This window comes from Theropithecus gelada, chromosome 7b, assembly GCF_003255815.1.
Source record: "Theropithecus gelada isolate Dixy chromosome 7b, Tgel_1.0, whole genome shotgun sequence".
Lineage (NCBI taxonomy): Eukaryota > Metazoa > Chordata > Mammalia > Primates > Cercopithecidae > Theropithecus > Theropithecus gelada.
In genome coordinates this window covers 2,876,517-2,896,235 of record NC_037675.1, presented here as the reverse complement: position 1 = coordinate 2,896,235, position 19,719 = coordinate 2,876,517, and the positions used below count along the sequence as shown (strand labels likewise).

Genomic DNA, 19,719 nt, shown 5'->3' with positions numbered 1-19,719 from the left:
TATTGCTGTAGAATTGGTAGCAGTGTCCCTACTTTCATTTCTAATTTTGGTAATTTGAGTCATTTTTATTTTTTTCTCCATCTAGCTAAAGGTTTGTCAATTTTGTTGATCATTTCAAAAATCAGCTTTTGGTTTCCTTGATTTTTCTGTATTATCTATTCTCTATTTTATTCATCTCTGCTCTAATCTTTATTATTTCCATCTGTTAACTTTGCGTTTAATTTGCTCTTTTTCTAGTGCCGTAAATTATAAAGTTAGGTTGTTGATTTGAGATCTTATTTTCTAGTGTATTTATAGCTGTTAATGTTCCCCTTAGCACCGTTTTTGCTGCTACATCCCATAAGTTTTGGTATGTTGTGTTTTTGTTTTCATTCATCTCCAAGTATTTTCTAATTTATCGTGTGTATTCTTCTTTGATCTGTTGGTTTAGATTGTGTTGTTTAATTTCCACGATTTTGTGAGTTTTCCAGTTTCACTATTGTTACTGGTTTCTCACTTTATCCTGTTGAGGCCAGAGAAGATACTTTGTGTTATATCTATCTGTTAAAATCTATTGAGGTTTGATTTGTGGCCTAACATATAGTCTGTCCTTGAGAATGTCCCATGTACACTTGAGAAAAATGTATTGTTGTTGGGTAGCACATTCTGTATATGTCTATTAGATCTTGTTGGTTTTATTGTGTTGCTTAAGTCTAGCCATTATGGAGAGAGGGGTGTTGAAGTCTTCAACTGTTATTTTAGAACTGTCTCTTCCTTCAATTCTGTCAGTTTTTACTTTATATATTTTAATGGTCTGTCATTGGGTACATAATTGCTTATAATTGTTATATCTTGTTACTCTATTGAATCTTTAACATATAATGTCCTCCTTTGTCTCTTGTAGCCTTTTTTGGTTTAGAGTCTATTTTGTCTAATGTTAGTATAGCTACCCCTGCTCTTTATTGATTACTATTAGAATATCTTTTTCTGTCCTTTCACTTTCTGTTTTTGTCTTTGGATCTAAAGTGAATGTCTTATAGACCACATATAGATGGGTTCATTCTGCCAATCTCTGTCTTTTGACTGGAGAGTTTAATCCATTTATATTTAAAGTAATTACTCAGCCTGCACAACAAAGCAAGACCCTGTCTCTACAAAAATTTAAAAATTAACCAGGTGAGGTGGCATATACCTGTAGTCTCAGCTACTCGGGAGGCTGAGGTGGGAGGATCTCTTGAGCCCAGGAGTTCAAGACTACAGTGAGCTATGATCATGCCATTGCACTCCAGCCTGCGTGATAGAGCAGTACCCTGTCCCTAAAAATAAATAATTACTGATAAAAGTGGACTTAACTTCTGTCATTTTGCTATTTGTTTTTCTGTATGTCACATAGTTTTGTTTTTTTTTCCTTCTATTTCTTTAATTACTGTCTTCTTTTGTGTTTAGTTGATTTTTTGTAGTGCAATATTTAAATTCCTTTCTCACTTCCCTTTTTATATATTCTATAGCTACTTTTTTGTGGTTAACATGGGGATTATAGTGAACATCTTAATGTTATGTAAATATTTAATTTGAATGATGCCAGCTTAACTTCAATAACATACAAAAATTCTTCTCCTATACTGCTTCATTCCCACCCTTTTCAGTTATTGATGTCACAAAATTAAAACTTTATGTAGTTGATCCTCCATATTGGTGGGTTCCACATCCGTGGATTCAGCCAACTGAAGATTGAAAATATTTAGAAAAAAAAAAAACAATAAAAATAAAAAACGTAAAAATTAATACAGCATTAACTGTTTACATAGCATTACATTGTATTAGGTATTATAAGTAAGTAGAGACAATTTAAAGCATAGAGGAGAATGGGAGTATGTTATATAAGGTAGTTGAGCATCCATAGCTTTTCATGTATATGGGTGTTCCTGGAACCACTTCCCTGCAGATAACAAGGGACAACTGTACATTGTGTGCCCAAAAGCATACACTAATACTTTCAAATGTCTCTTATTTAGAAAATAAAATGCAAAATACAGAGTTACCAACCAAAGTTACAATAATACTTCCTTGTAAACCAATGATTTTTTTCCCCACCAAACTGTATTCATCTCTTAAATCATGTAGGAAACAAAAAAAGGAGTTATAAGCCATTTATACAATAGTGATAGCTTTTTAAATTATCCATGGTTTCACTCTTTTTGAGATCTTTATTTCTTCAGACAGCTTTGAGTTACTGTCTAGTATCCTTTTATTTCACCCTGCAGGACTGCCTTGAACATTCCTTGCAGGGCTTGTCTAGTGGTAATGAACTTCCTTAGTTTTTTTGATTTGTTTTATTTTGTTTTTGTTTTTGTTTTTCATTCTGGAGATGTCTTGATTCCTCCCTCACTTTTGAATGAAGTTTTGCCGAATATAGGATCTTTGATTGACAATTTTTTTTCTTTTAGCACTTTAAATATAGCTGACCTCCAAAGCTTCTGATGAGAAATCTATTGATAATCTTATTGAGGATTTCTTGTGTGTGACCAGTTTCTTCTTTCTTGCTGCTTTCTTTTTTATTTTTCTTCTTTTTTATTTGTTAATTTTTTTTGAGATGGCATCTCGCTCTATTGCCCAGGCTGGAGTGCAGTGGTGCGATCTCGGCTCACTGCAACCTCCACCTCCCAGGTTCAAGCAATTCTTCTGCCTCAGCCTCATGAGTAGCTGGGGTTACAGGCACCCGCCACCACACCCAGCTAATTTTTTTTTATTTTTTTGTATTTTTAGTAGAGACGGGGTTTCACCATGTTGGCCAGCCTGGTTTCGAACTCCTGACCTCAGGCGATCCTTCCATCTTGGCCTACCGAAGTGCTGGGATTACCAGCGTGAGCCACCACGCCCAGTTCTTGCTGCTTTCAAGATTCTCTTTTTATCTTTCAGCAGTTTCATTATAGTGTGTCTTGGTATGGGTCTCTCTGAGTTCATCTTACTTACTGTTTGTTGAGCTTCTTGAATATTTATATTTATGTCTTACATCAAGTTTGAGATGTTTTCTTCATACATTTTCTCTTTCCCTTTCTCTCCAGCGTCTGGGACTCCCATGATGCATATATTAGCTTGTTTCATGGTGTCCTTCAGGCACTGTAAGCTCTGTTCACTCTTTTTTTTCCCAAAGCTTTTTTCTGTTTCCCAGACTCGATAATTTCAATTGTCCCCTCTGTAAGTGTGCTCATTTTTTCTTTTGCCTGCCCAAATTTGCCTTTGAATCTCTTTAGTGAATTTTTCATTCCAGTTATTGTACTTTTCAGCTCCAGAAATTATTTTTGGTTTCTTTTTAGGTTTTTTCCATCTCTTTCCTTATATTTTTATGTTGTTCATGCATCATTTTCTTGACTTTCACCACATCTTTCTTTAGTTCTTTTAGCATCTTTAAGTTGTTTTAAAGTCTTTGTCTAGTAGATCTGCCATTAGGTATCTTTCAGGGGTGGTTGCTGTTGATTTAGTTTTTTTTTCATTTGAATTGGCTGTACTTTGCCTGTTTCTTTGTATGCTTTGTGAATTTGTGTTGAAAACTGGACATTTGAATTTAATAATGTGGTAACTCTGGAAGTCATATTCTCCGTCTTCCCCAGGGTTTGCTGTTATTGTTTTGTTTTGTTTTGTTTTGTTTTTAATTGTGGTAGGCCATCTCTGTGCCAAGGATCAGTCTAATGTGTAAACTTAAGGTCTTCTCGGGCATTTTCTAAGCCTTTCCCTAGGCTTGCATAATCTCTTTCTAATTTTCCCTGTATATGCCATTGCTTTTGAATGCCTTAGTCCCTAATGTCTGATTCTCAAAGGGGAAAAAAGAAAAAATGAAAGGAGAGGAAGGGCGTTAGCCCTTTAAATCTCCTAGAAGTCTCTTCAACTAGAGGGGGAATGGCTTGCAACAATGGGAGAAAGTGCAACAATAATGCACCCCTTCTTTATCTGCACCTCTGTATTCAGTGATCAGAGTACAGATCCCTGATATTTGGAGGACAAGGTTGTTTTTGCCTTCCCTAGGTCCTGCAAGTTGTGTGCAGGTTGCTTCAGGAACACATGCACAGCTACCCACCATGGGCCTGGGTACCTGCTATGTGCTAAGAGCTAAAATTAACTGCGGTTTACCATCCAAGCCTTCCCCTGGAAGTTGCAAGTCTTCAGTTGTTCCTAAAATAGCTATATCAGACATATTCTGCCAGTGCAATATTGTCTAGGTGGGAAGACAGATTCCTGGTGCTTCTTACTCTACTGTCTTCTCTGAATCCATCTTTTAAGACTCTCCTTGGACCTCTTGGACCATCTTCCCTCATAGAAATTCTGGCTTTGGCATCTGGTTACACCAGTATGAGACTGGCCCATAGTTGCACAACTCAAGAGGATAGATGATACCATGCACTGTCTGTTCTCCTGACTCTTTCACCTAACTGAAGAATCTTCCTCCTCAGTCTTTGGTCTAGAATATTAGGGACCGTCATTCTTTTTATGCCTTCTGAGAGATAAAATTATTAGAAAGCAATTCAGAAACTGAACCAGTGGCCCATAATTAGTAGACATCAGCTTCTCATGGTTAAAAATATATGTCGATTTTTCTTCTGTCACTAAGCAAACTTCGTATGATGTGCTTACTAGAATAGATCACTGCTTGAGGGGAGAGATTGGAGGAGGGCAGTCAGTTGGGAAACATTTTGTAGGAAGTCCTATGGATCTTGTTCTTCTGTTGCTGTGATGAATCATACCATCACATAGAGGCCTAGATTGGGATCTCATCAACACCTACAGAGTTTCTGGGCAAATTACAAAATGTATCTCTTTCCCTGGGTAGCAGCCCAGTGCCAGAATTCATCATCTGGAACTGGATTTCAGCCCCACCTTCTCCCTTCCTTGGGCCCCTTTGTGTTGTACACAGACTATTCAAATCGTCTAGTTTTCCTGAGTTTACAGCACACTGTATGGAGCTAAACAAACCTGGGTAGAATCCCAGCACTGCCACTTGCTGTGTGGCCTTAATGCAGGGTAATTAGAACTTCAGTTTTCCAGCTATAAACTCTCACCACATTACTATCGGATTCAGTGAAATAACATATGTTCAGCCCTTAGCACAATAACCAGAACACACTGAGTCTTCCATTGGTGCTGTAATTGTTGTTACTCATTGGGGTTTGGTTACGATATTATATTTATCTTTGATTTAGCATTACATTGTCAAATGGATAAGTACTTATCAGTAAGTGCTATTATGCTCCTCTGTGAAATGGAAAGTGTCAACCATTTCTCAATGACATTCCACGGTTCTGACTGCTGGACTGCATTACTCATGTGCCATTTGGATATAAGATTTCATCGTCCATCAGGAAAAAAATGGAAATAGGTACAGAGGGAATCAGCGTTTATTTAGTATCTGTTATTGGGGGGCTTTCTGTATTGTCATCTCATTTGGCCTTTGTAACAAATGAGAAATTGAGGCTGAGGAAGATTAATTCACTTAAAGTCACATGTAGCTAGTAAAAGGCAAAGCCAGAATCACATTCATTTTATTTATTCATTTTATTTCTCCTTTCCTGCTCCCCACTTCTCCTGGGGGCCATAAGGAGATCCTTAGGATTCTTCATAATCATTTCATTTATCTACTATTTACTTTATTTGTCTCTAGAATAGAAATTTTGCTTTCATTTCTGGCACTGATTAGAGAGAGAAAAAGTTAAGCTTCTCTCTGTTGTCTTTTTTTTTTTTTCTTTCATTTTTAAGCAGATCTCTTTCTTACAGGTAGCAGTAGCTGATGTGCAATTTGGCCCCATGAGATTTCATCAAGATCAACTTCAGGTAATAATGAACTGTGCTGTATTTTTCACATGCTGATTTTCTTTAAAAAGGGTGGAGGTGGAGCTAAATTTACACATTTAAAATAGTCTTTCATTTAGATAATAGTGTTTGGATCGGTGTTAAATTCCCTGAACTCTGTAACAGTATTATAGTTATATAAGACAATATCCTCTTCTTAGAAATACACATTGAGGTGTTTAGAGATGAAGTGTTTGTAGCCTGCTTTCATTGGTTCAGCAGTAGGCCAGGCACGGTGGCTCATGCCTATAATCCCAACACTTTGAGAGGCTGAGGCAGTAGGATCTCTTGAGCTTGAGGAGTCCTTGAGGAGTTTGAAACCAGCCTGGGCAACATAGGGAGACCCAGTTTCTGCAACAACAAATTAGGTGTGTGCGCCTCTGGTCCCACCTACTTGGAAGGCTGAGGTTTTGAGAATCACCTGAGCCCAGGAGGTCAAGGCTGCAGTGAGTCATGATCGCACCATTGCACTCTGGCCTGGGCAACACAGTGAGACCCTGTCTCAAACAGAAGGAAAAAATTGGTTCAGCAATAAATAAGAAATGTGTATAATTGCATGTATGTACATGTACGTGTTTAGAGAGAGAGAGAAAGCATAGCAAAGGTGGCAAAATGTTGATAAATGTAGAGAAAGGGCATCTTTAGTGTTCATTTTCATTCACGTTTCTGTAGATCTGAGATTTTCCAATATAAAAAGTAAAAAGATTGTCTTTCCAATGTTCCTGAATCAGCTGTATCAGAGAGAAGATATCTGTAATATATGTAATTCAAAATATGAGACAGAAAACAACCAATTGAAATTTAGTCAAGTTATCCAGACTCCCCGCACATAAACACATGTTTCATTCACTATTACATTTAAAAATATGTGAAAAGTGCTGACAGAAATGTGTGCTCTTAGTTCTCTGCATGTATGGTCTTTGTGTAGTTGAGTAAACTCGGAAGAAATAAACTTAAGGAGGGTTTCTGACAGCTTTGCAGTCTGTTTCACAGGCTGCCCATCTCCTCCTTACCACTGCTGCCCCATTGTCAGTCTGCTTCTGAAGGGATGGAGCACCGGTGCTCCTGAACCAGATTGGGAGTGAGAATAGCAGGCAGAGAGAGAGGGAAGGAGGCTGGCTGGATAAGGAAGAAGCTATGGATACAGGCCTCGCTTGCTCCAGGCCAGGACTGACGTGATCAGGGGCAACCAGCCACTGTCCTGGGCAGAGGCACAGATGCTACCTCTCGTACCTGGTGACTGTGTCACCAGGCTTTGAAGTGTCACATTTTGGTCTACTTTAAATCTTTCTTCTTTTAATCAAAGTGATTTTTTTTTTTAACTTGGAGGAATTACATAAAATCTTGAGTCAAACATTTCAATACATTATAGGATTAAATATTCCAATAATTTCACCAAGATATTAGTATTCACCATCTGAGAACTTACCCAGTTAACTTTCTTTTAACTAAAATAAATATTAATGTGTTTTAATTCATTTAGTTTCAAGATAAAATGCCTAACTAAACCTTTGTTGAGTTCTGTCAGTGGGTTTCTTAGCAAAAAAGTAGGCATATGGCCAGGTGCAGTGACTCACACCTGTAATCCCAGCATTTTGGGAGGCCACAGCGGGTGGATCACTTAAGCCCATGGAGAGACCCCATCTCTACTAAAAGTACAAAAATTAGCCAGCCATGGTGGTGCACACCTGTAATCTCCCAGCCACTGGGGGCGCTGAGGTACAAGAACACTGGAACCCTGGAGATGGAGGTTGCAGTGAGCTGACATCACACTACTGTAGTCCAGCCTGTGCAACAGAGGAAGACCCTGTCGCTCACCCACCATCCCCCCAAAACACACACACATACACACACACACACACACACACACACAGAAATGACAATTCTGACCAGGCACGGTGGCTCATACCTGTAATCCCAGCACTTCAGGAGGCCCAGGTGGGAGGATCACGTGGCCTCTCAGGAGTTTGAGACCAGCCTGGCCAACATGGCAAAACCCCATCTCTATTAAAAATAACAAAAATTCGCCGGGCATGGTGGCGCGTGCCTGTGGCCCAACTACTTGGCAGGGCTGAGGCAGGAGAATCACTTGAACCCAGGAGGCAGAGGCTGCAGTGAGCCGAGATCGTGCCATTGCACTCCAGCTTGGGCAACAGAGTAAGACTCGTCTCAAGAAAAAAAAAAAAAGTGTAAGAAATGACAATTCTAACATCTTTGTTTAAAAAAGTGTTTGTGCTCTTTTGATTCAGGTACTTTTAGTGTTTACCAAAGAAGATAACCAATGTAATGGATTCTGCAGGGCATGTGAAAAAGCAGGGTTTAAGTGTACAGTTACCAAGGAGGCTCAGGCTGTCCTTGCCTGTTTCCTGGACAAACATCATGACATTATCATCATAGACCACAGAAATCCTCGACAACTGGATGCAGAGGCACTGTGCAGGTAAGCCCAAGACTCTGGCCTAAATAGTCCCATTGGCCTTTGTGACAATACATGCAGCCTAGAAATAGATTAAGTTAGACTCACTCTCTCTTTTAAGTTGCTTTCCATGCATCTAAAATAAACAGAATATTAGAACCTCACTATTTGTAGGACTGATGTATGTCTCTTTTGTTTTGTCTTGCTTCACTTTACTTGAAACAGTAAGAAAATATGAATAATAAGAATTATTAAGGGTCAAAGTAAAACCCAAAATGTAATTAACCACAAATATCACTTGCATATTAGTGCAGTAAGAATTATAATTTTTCAGATTGTTTTCAAAGTTGTAAAAATTTTGAAAATTGTCTTTTAATGTTCGATGAATGGGTTTTATTTATAACACTTGCACATTGTCAATACTATGAGAGAATTCTGTGTAGTGACCTAAACCTAAAAAAATGCCTTTTAAAGAAAGTTACTTGCTGCTGATGGAAGCAAGGCAAATATAAAATTTTATGACATACTAACTTGAAGGACATTTAAAATCTTGACTTTTAAGAGAGAGAAAAGATATAAGCTAAGTAGATTAAAAACCTGTGGGTTAAAAACCGAGGTGACAAGCAAATGACACCATATTAGAAGATTATTTGTAGGGTATGTGGTGATGTCAACGTGGGTTTGTTTCCTTGGTGGTGAGAACTCCACACTCCTGGTAGTCAGACTAGGTAGCATTTACCCTTCCACGACTTGCCTCCAGTAGTTTCTCCTGTGGCCTTGATCTAGTGCCTGAGATGTGCCCTATGTTCCTCATCTGTTTCGATCTGGTTGACTTCACAATAAGCCATTATCATTGTAGCCCATATTTATTTTATTTTATTTTATTTTTCTCAAGACAGAGTCTCACTCTGTCACCCAGGCTGGAGTGCAGTGACTCGATCTCAGCTCACTGCAACCTTTGCCTCCAGGGTTCAAGGGATTCTCCTGCCTCAGCCTTCCAAGTAGCTGGAATTACAGGCACACACCACCATGCCCGGCTAATTTTGTATTTTTGGTAGAGACAGGGTTTCACCATATTGGCCAGGCTGGTCTTGAACTCCTGACCCCAAGTGATCCATCTGCCTCAGCCTCCCAAAGTGCTGGGGTTACAGGTGTGACCCACCGCACCGTGCCCGCCCTACCCCAGATTTCTTGACATGTCATCTGGCCAGTCACCCAGCACGTTCATGGGGGATTGCAGCCCAAGAGAAATAGAGAGAGCTCTGGCTAGGAAAGAGGGAGGTCCAGGTCCTTGTCTGGCTCTTCCTGGACAGCTGCTTGTCTGTGGGTAACTGCGCCTTCTCTGGGGATGTTTTAGCTCAGCTGTAAATTTGGAACATTTGGTTTCCAGTATCCCCTTTATCCCTAACATTGAATAGATACCACACAGAGGAGGGGAAGATGATATGTAAATTACATGATGCTTGGTAGTCATGGTGGAATGTTGCAAGGCAGGAGAGGTGTCTAAGGTGGGCCAAATGGCTGCCGAGATAGAAAAGGGAGGACAGCGTGAGGGGGCTGGAGAAAACTTGGTCTCTTTCCCAGTCTTGTCCAGGCCCAAGCCTAGCCACAGGTATGTGCTGGACAATGGAAGTTCATACCTTTAAAGGTGACTACTAGAGCATCTTGTATTGTAAAAGAAAAATTAAATTGTATTGGTTATGTTCCACTGTTAAAAATTGTAGTAAAAGAAACATAACATTATATTCCACTTTTTAAGGGAAGAAAATATACTATTGCTATACGTTTTAGGAATATTCTAAAAAAATAGGATTAATTCATTCAGCAGATTTTTATTGAGCTATGTACAAGAGAATGTTGTAGACTGAAAGTTATAAAATGAAGTTCTCGTCTTTTATAAGCTTATAGACTAGAGGAGCTGAATTATTTCAGTGAAAAAAAGTAATGTTACGTGCTCAGTTAAAAACTCACACAAATACCAAATTCCATAAGCACTGTAGTTAATCAGAGTTCTTTCATCGTGTAAATAACAATTTTATATAGTTTTTAAGTAAAGAATGGGAACTGGATTGCTTTAATATATGGTTTTAGAGAAGCAGAGATGTCAGCTGTGCCTCTCCTCTGTGAAGTGCCTAGCACCCTCCATCCAGCCTCTCCTCAGGACCTGGGGCTCACTAAGTGAAAGCCCAGAGATTTAGAAGCTCTGCTTTTATTGAACCCAACTTTGTCCACAGTTGGCCCACAGGATTGCTTGAACAGATCTATTATTCCTCTTCCCCAGAATGGATTTCCAACATTAGAGGACAGGAATTGTGTCCCCCACAGACATCTTTTCTGAACTGAGCACACCCTTACTGGCTCCTAACAGATCCTGGTTTCATATTCCCACCGCATCACGGATGCTTCCCCTGGGTACCCTTTTCTGATTGATAGCCCTTGTAAGCATGGCTTCAGAACCGAAAAGCTCACACTAGGTTTAGGGGAACCAGTGACGAGTAAGCAGAACAGTCCCCTCCACTGTGCTAGCCAGAGAGCGCAGGCCTTTACAAATGTAATCCCCGATCACATTTATTTCCTGATGGCCACATCACAGCCTTGGCCAAGAATCTCAAGTCTTTCTCACAAGCTGTTTTCTACTACATCATCTCCATCTTGTTGGGTGAGGATTTGGGGTAGCGGTGGGTCCTTGTACTAATCGTAGTGAGGTTTCTAGAGGCAAGAGCAGACCCTGATTTATTTTCCTAATCAGTTTTGTCTTCATTCTGGCCCTTACCTGGCTTATCTCCCTTGAGATCATCCCTTTAAGGATGTGTGCCCACTTTGGACTGTTCAAGAAATCTTTCCAGGCTTCCCGCCCCTAAACCAGCTTGCCTTGTCTCTGAGCTGACTTATGTGGCTCATGAGACCTTAGCCCTGCAGAATTGTGTCCTTCCCTTCATCTTCCCTTTTGGGATACCTAATCAACACTGCCTATGAAGAGCTTTTCATCGGTTGTTGACCTGTCTAAATGACTAGCATTCACCTGTATCTCTCTGTTGGGGGCATTTGGAACTCCTTACACTCCTTATGAGATGCCTTGCTAACAGCAAATATTCTGTGTCTGTTGTATTTCCAAATCTACCAGTTTAGGAACCCTACTTTGCAAGTCTCCTCAGGTCTGGGCACTGCATTTGGTACTAGAGCTACATAGATGAGTAAGATGTGCTTCTTGTCTCTGAAGAGCTAATACTTTAGTTAGCAGGGAAAGTGAGTGATTTTGGTATAGGCTTGTAAGTGCCCACAGAAGAGGTTTACGCAGAGTGTTGTGGGTGCCTGTGTCAAAGAAGGCTTTGCCAGAGGATACTTGAGTTGCATCTTAAAGGATGAGCAGGAGTTTTGAAAGGAAGAAAGGTGGAGAAAATGTTCCAGGTAGAGGGAGCAACATGTGTAGAAACAGGCAGGACATCCGGGCACCTCTGCTCAGTGCTAGATGGCTGCTGGTCAGGCAGATATGGAGTGGGTGTCAGGGGAGGTTGGAACAGCAGACGTGAACCAGATGATGAAGGCCTTGTGTGCTGAGCCAAAGGCTGTGGACTCCACCCTGACACTGATATATTCTGCGCAGGAGAGTGTCGAGCAGGATAGAAAATCACTTGGCTACCAAGTAGAGAATGGAGTAGAAAACTGGAGGAGATGAGGCAAGTCAATCAGTTGTGAGGCTGCTAGAGGCCCATCCAGTAGTTCCCAACAGAGTATGGCTTCATATTCCCACTGTGGTACTTGATATCAATGTCTCCTCCCAACTTCCTATCAAAAAACCCATGAAGAGGGAAAAAGAGACAAAAATTGACCGTAGCAATAATAAATAAAAACACACAAAGATAAGATGATAGGTCAGAAGCTGAGAGAACAGAAAAGGATAGGGATCTCCACTGTATCTGTCGTACTGTGGAGACTAATAAAGAAGCCTGTTTCTGAACTGTGCCTCGCACACTTCAGTCTTTGAAGCTGAAATACCAGTGGCCATAAAGGAAGGCAGTGGAAATGGGCTTTGCTTTACTCCCACTGTGTTCTGCCAAGCCTGGGATGCTGGATTGCTCTGACCAGAGAAACAGATGGCTGAGCCCCAGCAGAGCAGCAAGGCTGTATGAGCTGGGCAGAGGCCTGCACTCTAGCCCCTGCCATCCCTGCTGCCCCTTGAATCCTTACTTTCTGCATCTACTCAGAAACCCAAGGTAAGGAAGAGAAGGATATGGACAGAGACATGGTTTTTCTACTGTGTTTTAAGAAGGGACAGAGGCATGAGGAACCTGAGGATAGTTCTCCACATACGGTAGTTTCAAAACAGCAAATTGCATCAGTTCTCAGTTTTAGTTTGAGAATCAGAGAGAACAGGCCAGGAGCCTGCTCTGCAGCAGACCTGTGCATGCCTGCTGGCAGTACTCTCCAAACCTGAACTGTGTTTGTTGATGTGGTCTATAGCCCAGACCTAAGAGAAGGACGGTTACTGACACCAAGGGTGTTCAGTGAAGAGGTGCTAAGGAAACTCTTGTGACCCTCTTTGTTAGCAAACTCTCAGCCTGCACAGATGCGAATTGCATTCAGGGATGTGTAAACAGGATGCAAAGGGGGGCCTGTGAAAAGTGCCACCACATAATGAAGGGGGAAAAACAGCTCTGAAGACTAAGAAAATTATTTTTTATAAGACACTGTAGAACCTTTTGAAGACATATGCTTAGTGGACTCAGAAGAGGTGCAGCAGTATTTCTTTGTGCAACAGGAGTAGGTCTCTGTAATAAAAGGGAAGATCTCATAAAGGGAAATAGAGAAAATAAAAAAAAGTACTTCTTGAAAACCCAAAACACATTAACAGAATTAAAATCTATGTTGAATGAAGAAGCAAGATTGAACCCAGAGCACCAGATGCTTTTATACAGTTTCTTGATTCACCTTGGTGTGCAGATCCTTTATACCATTATCAATCCCATTCTTTGTCATCTGAAACTCATACCATATGGCAGAGAAAAATAGCAAAGCACAAGTAATGGAGTTGTGCTTTTGTAAAACTTAACTCATTAAAGGGCTGGGCTATATTCTTATAGTGAGCCTCCATTATGTGGCCTTTTTTCCAGTGTTGTGCTGAGACCATTATCAGAATTATTTGTAGTTGCGTAGAGTAGCTTGAGTCTGGTAGTTGCCCCCAGTATCCATTTCTATTCTTTTCCTAATAACAGAATCTCTGATGTGTAGCTGGGCATATGGCTATCTAGAAAATAGATTGTGTTCCCTAGTTTTTCTTACAGCTGGCCAATGGACCCATCATGTGTATCTTCTGGGAAGTATCCTTAGGGAAGGAGCATTCCCTTTTTCCTGCTGTCTGGAATGTGGACATTATGGCTAGTGTTCAGTATCTGTCTTGGACCATGAGGAAGAAACCTCATGTACAGACAGTAGTAGAGAAACACTGGTAGGAGCTAGGTTCCTGATCCTGCAGAGTCCGTGGCAGCCCTGGACTGTTTCCCTCTGCACATTTTTGATGTGTGAAACAGATACTGTTTAAACCACTCTTCTCTGATGTTTTCTATCTTGTGTGGCCAAAATGAATCCTAATGGTAAACCAAGTAGCATGGTTTTAAGACTTTCCCAGTGAGGCCAGGCATTCCCATAGCTCTTCCCCAGGAAGCAGCCTTTCCCATAGCTCTTCCCCGGGAAGCTGAGCCTGCCTGCTCTCCCCAGTCAGGGGGACCAGGGTTGAACTGGAGATTGACACCTGGCCAGTAAGCCCTGAAGTGGCGTGTCTACAAGGGATCTTCCAGCAGAGCCATGCAGCACCCTTTGGTTTGCTCCCTCTGGAGAGGATATGTAGGTAGACGCTAGAAGAGTACAGAGTGAATACGGAAAAGCAGAGGTGTTGAGGGGGTGGGGAAGAGGTGAGCATGAGAGATACTGGCTGGTCCCTAGAGCTGCTTTTCCATTCCTGAGCAACTTCCCTATCCCTGGCCTATTCTGCATCTGTTGTTAGATTCAACCTTTCTCAACCTGGATTCCGTAAGAAAATGAAGCCTGAATGCCCACAGGCAAGAATGGGCAAAGGAGAACACAGTCATGCCCATTCGTTTGTGTATTATGTGTGGCTGCCTTTGTGCTACAATGGTAGAGTTGAGTAGTTGTGACAGTCCATATCGCCTGCAAAGCCTAAAATATTTACTCCCTGACCCTTTACAGGAAAAGTTTGCTAAGACTGGGGCATCTGGCTAAGTGTACTGGCTGACACCTGTAATCCCAGCACTTTGGGAGGCCAAGGCAGGAGGACTGCTTGAATGCAGGAGTTCAAGACCAGTCTGGGCAATGTAGTGAGACCTCGTCTCTACAAGAAATAAAAAAATTAGCCAGTGGCATATGCCAGAGGTCCCAGCTACTCATAGCTGGAGCCCAAGAGGTCAAGACTGCAGTGAGCTGTGATTGCACCACTGTACTCCAGCCTGGTGACAAATGAGAGCCTGTCTCAAAAAAAGACGGGGGCATCCATCGTGCATGATGAATCTCTTACGCATCTGGAATGGTTATGTTATGTACCATCTTTGGGAGAATTGAGAATTAGTCGCTCAAATTATTTTCTGGATTCTGTGATTCAGAAGTGGTTCTAATCCTTGAACTAACAGCTGAAGCAAATGCAGTCAGTCTTGACTGATTTCTGTGCCATCCTAGACACATTCTCCAGGAGGCCAGCTCACCTTTGACTTGACTAGTGCAGTCTGGTTATGTTCCTCTACATTCTCCTCCTTTTAGAGCCCCTCTCCAACATGAGTCTTCTTCCTCTGGGTCTGGGGTGAGTTCCTTCCTTCTCCAGTGGAGCTGTTCTTCTCTAGAGTCCTGCTTTCTTCTCCCAGTGTAGGATGAGTTCAAAGCTGTTGCATATCTCCAGTGGAGCACTTCTTTTCTTTCTCCTATTCTATGTCACATTTATTTCTGCTCTGATATTTTGGCTGTATTTTCATTCCCCATGGCCTCTAAAGCTGCTTCTGCAGAAGGGTTGAATTCACTCTGTATGGGAAGTCTCGTACTCTTTGGGTAACTTTAGTGGAACAGTCTCTTGTACTTTTCTAGACCAGTCCTCTGTTCTTAACCCTCTCATGAGGTGTTGATGCTCTTCTTTCTGACCGATTACAATATCTTGCATTTCCTAGTTTTGGATTATTTTTGGTTATTAATTTAGCCTCCATTTTACCTAGGAACTCTTCATCCTTTGTGCTTCTTAGAATGCAGTGGAGCCAGCCCTTGGGCTCCTTTATCCCCGTTGTAAACATAGCCATCACCTTGTGGTAATAGACATAAACTTGCATTTTCCTTTGGAAGAAGAGACCAACGGCTTCTTTCATGTAAGCACAAAGTAGGGAAAATACTCTGCCTGAAACAGTGCAGGTTAACAAAGATCGGAACAAGTGAATGCATATCATCTTACTTAACTGTTAATTCATACTCCATAATTGTTACAGTTAACACAGTCCATTGAATGGGAATTTGCCCCCAAAAGAGAGAAAGATCAAGTAGTCAAGAAGGTGAGTGAATTCAGAGAGTGAGGGGATCATTTACTCTCCCTTCTTACCCTTCTTCCAACTTTAATTGTTGTAATTGTTTAAGTATATTTGGTTTTTAAGGATTATTTTTATATTTGTTTTAAAGTTTTGTGTTTTTTTTAAGGTCTATCAGATCATCAAAACTCTCAGAAAACACAGTTATTGTTGGTGTAGTACGCAGGTAAACTTTCATTTTTTTAATGTTGAAATCGAGGTGTTAGTGTAATACTTATTCTTAACAGATGGCCAAATAGCAGCTTGCATGCTGTGTCAGGCATTCCCCTTTGTAGTATGGCCTTTTCTTCTTTATTCTTTCTTATTTTATTTCGCTTCTTTGGTTAACTTCCTGGAAGGACTTTCTGCTCTCATGCTAGATTTTTATGATTTTTAAACTGCCTTTCACTTTAGAAACAGGCAAACTGTGAGAGAATTCCATTCCTAAAAGTATGAATGTTTTCTAGGGGTATCTTCCTAGGGCCTTCTAACTCCAAATATCTCTGAGGATTTGAATTACACATAAATGGGGGAATCTTAGGTTTTGTCTTTAAATTGGAGGTAAGGAAAGAAGAGAAATATATTAGGAGAAAGGCAAGTATTCAAATTAATGTTATTTAGCTTATATGTTTTTATACATAGAAGAAACGTTTCTGTGTCCTTTAAACTTTTTTCCTGAGCTGTAGGGGAAAAAGGAATTTAAAAAACCTGGAAGTAGAAGAAAATAGGAGTAAATTTAACTTCATTTAAATTAAAAATCTTATATATTAAAAAGATATTTGGACACTCCTGTATTCCTGCTATTAATGTAGTTTCTATATTTCAAGTATTAGAATATGTAATTCCAAAAAGCCAAATGTGAAACTGAAACAGAAGACAGTTTTCAACTTTATCCTTTAAATTTGTATATTAATCTGACTCATCTAAAAGTACTCATAACGAAGTATTTAAATTAGTAGAGTAAAAGAGGTGAGATGTAATTGATAAAAACTATGTCTGTGTTCTTTATTGTGTTATTTTGAAGGGTGGATAGAGAAGAGTTGTCCGTAATGCCTTTCATTGCTGCTGGATTTACAAGGGTATGTACTCACTTATTTGTTATACAAGTATAATTCAATTTGAGAAATTATTTTATCTCAGTTCAGTACCCAGCAAAAGCTTTGAATAAATTTGAAGAAAAAAACTTATTGTCTGGCCGGGCGTGGTGGCTCATACCTGTAATCCCAGCACTTTGGGAGGTCGAGGTAGGAGGATCCCTTGGGCCCAGGCATTTGAGACCAGCCTGGGCAACATAAGGAGAACCTGCCTCAATCGTACTTAAAAAAAAAGAAAATTACTGTCCTTGTTTTACAGTTTGGTTTAACTTCGTTTAACTTTATAATCTGCTAATCTAATCTATAACAGTTCATGTTCTTAGTCTCTCAAAATTACGCCTGCTAAAGTCATCTAAACATAATAAAATCCCCTTTAATGGCATATTCACTAAAAATTATACCATAGGATGTATTGTTATGATGCTGACATGTATACATGCAAATTTTTAAGCCAGTTCAAGGATTCTGGAAATAAGGCAACCCAAACACAGCTCTCTTTCTCTCCACTCCTAGCTTCAATGTGTTGGTTTATCTAAGCCAAAAGGTTGCTTGGGGCTTTGGTCAGCTGGCTGCAAATGAGGCCTTAGGAATCATACAGAGAGAACTTAAGTAAGGCTGACCCTTGGGCAGATTTGTAGCCCAGGTTTGTATAAGTAAGGTAGTCAAGAAATCTCAAGCTGTGAATTTAGTTTCAAGTTTTCTGGATGAGTAGGACTCCTAAGTGCCTGACAGAAGCAAATACAAATCCTCCCCAGAGGAAGACAGCTTCATCTTTGCCTGCAGAGGATCTCCATAAATAATTGCTCAAGGGCAGCAGGCAGCAGTAAGTCAAAGCTAGAGTCAATCCACCAGGTGACAGGGCATCCCAAAGAAAAACTAGCAGGGAAAAAAGCCTAGTAACAGACCCTCACATCCCTCAGAGACTAGTTATGAGACATGAATTAGAAAGCAAGTATGCTTACTATAGTTAAAGAAATGAAAGATAAGCCAGGAAATATCTGCAAGGAATAGGAAACTATTAAAAGTGTCATGGCAAATTTTATGAAGAACAAAACTGAATTGTAAGAAATTAAAACACAATAATTGAAAAATTTAAAACTTAGTAGGTCACATGTAGCACAGAAATACAATGACAGGAAATAAGTTAGGTGAAGAAATGTGGAGGATAGTGTGTGAAGTTTTGTGTGTATATATAACTGGAGTTCCAGGAGAAGAGGAAGGATGGAACAGAGGAAATATTTGAAGAGTTACTACCTGAAAAATTTCTAGAACTGATGAAAAACTAATTCATAGATTCATGAATTTTGACATATCCAAAGTAGAGTAAATTTTAAAAGAGGACACATCCTAGTGAAACTGCAAAAAAATAAAATAAAAGGACTTAAAATCAGCTAGAGGGAAAAAGATTACCTTCAAAAGAATGACACACTAACAACTAGCTTCTCAGCAGCAACAAGTGGAAAACAGAAGACAGTAGAATAACGTTTTCAATGCAGTAAAAGAAAATAACTTCCTTGGGAGGCCGAGGTGAGCGGATCACAAGGTCAGGAGATTAAGACCATCCTGGCCAACATGGTGAAACCCCGTCTCTACTAAAAATACTAAAACTAGCTGGGCATGGTGGTAATCCCAGCTACTTGGGAGGCTGAGGCAGGAGAATCACCTGAACCAGGCAGTTGGAGGTTGCAGTGAGCCGAGATCGCACCACTGCACTCCAGCCTCACAACAGAGCAAGACTCTGTCTCGAAAAAAAGAAAAGAACTTTCTAGAATTTTATACCTAGCATGTATATCTTTCAAAAATGAATGTTAAATAAAGACTTTCAGAAATGTGGACATTGAGAGAATTTGTAGCTAGCAGATCCTCACAAGGAAATTCTAAAGGATATATGTCGACCAGAAGGAATGTGAATTCCAGGTGGAAGGTCTGAAATGCAAGAGATGAGTAAAGAAAATGATCTGTATAGGGTAAATATATATTTACTGTATGAAACAGTAATAATGTCTAGTTTGATGAGAGGATACAGGGAGAAAGAGACTACAGCCTTCTATATCCAGTCAAGTTATTGCTTAACCTTTCTTTTGGGGATATACATAAAATTCAGAGATATATTTCCCCAAGCGATCTGTCTGAGGAAAATAAGTCAGAAAAGGACTCCAGCCATATAAGAAATGAACTAGAACAGAAATTTGAAGAGGAGAGGAGGGAAAAGTAGTGAGCTATAAACCCTGCCATGTGCATACTCCTTCGTGGTGCCTCCTGCTTTCTCTGGCTCTCTGTCTTTCTTTATAGAGGTACCTACACTTATGCAGATAACATTAGTCCCAAATGAATAAACATAGACTGGAATATATAATATTCTTTTAGAAGAAGGGATGTACCCAAAGAGGAATTTTAATAATAGCTCAGTTTTAAATTATAGACCATCTTAGTCAACCCTAGGTGTTTGCAAGGTTTGTAGGGAGGATGCAGGCATTCTTTGAGGCTTATCTAAGAGACAGAATGAGAATGAGCCCAGGAAGTATTCATCTTTGTGGGAAATGTGCAGAGTAGAGCATCACTATGTGGGAGATACTTTATTCTGGGGGTAATTGGTATCTTGTTTACAAATAACAGTAAAGAAATCTATGTTTGCTTTTGAGATGATGAAAAGGAAGGTAACCATTGATAGAACAGGAAAGTTAAATAAAACTTCCAAAATAACAAGAGGAAATAGGGAGTTTACAGCAACTTGATCAAATTGGGAAACTGAAGAAAGAGGAAACAACAGTGTAAAATCAGTGAGAAACAAAGTGAGATAGAAAGAACATAAGCAGCCCGGGCACGATGGTTCACGCCT

At 40.1% G+C, this 19,719-nt stretch overlaps 1 protein-coding gene across 2 annotated transcripts in view; it reads left to right on the top strand.

Annotated features, from left to right (window-relative positions):
* The window catches only part of PDE8A (phosphodiesterase 8A), a 154,671-nt gene that overhangs the window by 75,530 nt on the left and 59,422 nt on the right, over positions 1 to 19,719 (top strand). For both annotated transcript variants that reach the window (XM_025392075.1, XM_025392076.1), the window contains exons 2-5: positions 5,746 to 5,802; positions 8,070 to 8,260; positions 15,917 to 15,973; positions 16,811 to 16,865. In XM_025392075.1, the coding sequence (XP_025247860.1) occupies positions 5,746 to 5,802; positions 8,070 to 8,260; positions 15,917 to 15,973; positions 16,811 to 16,865 (360 nt within the window). The remainder of the gene's footprint in view (positions 1 to 5,745; positions 5,803 to 8,069; positions 8,261 to 15,916; positions 15,974 to 16,810; positions 16,866 to 19,719) is intronic.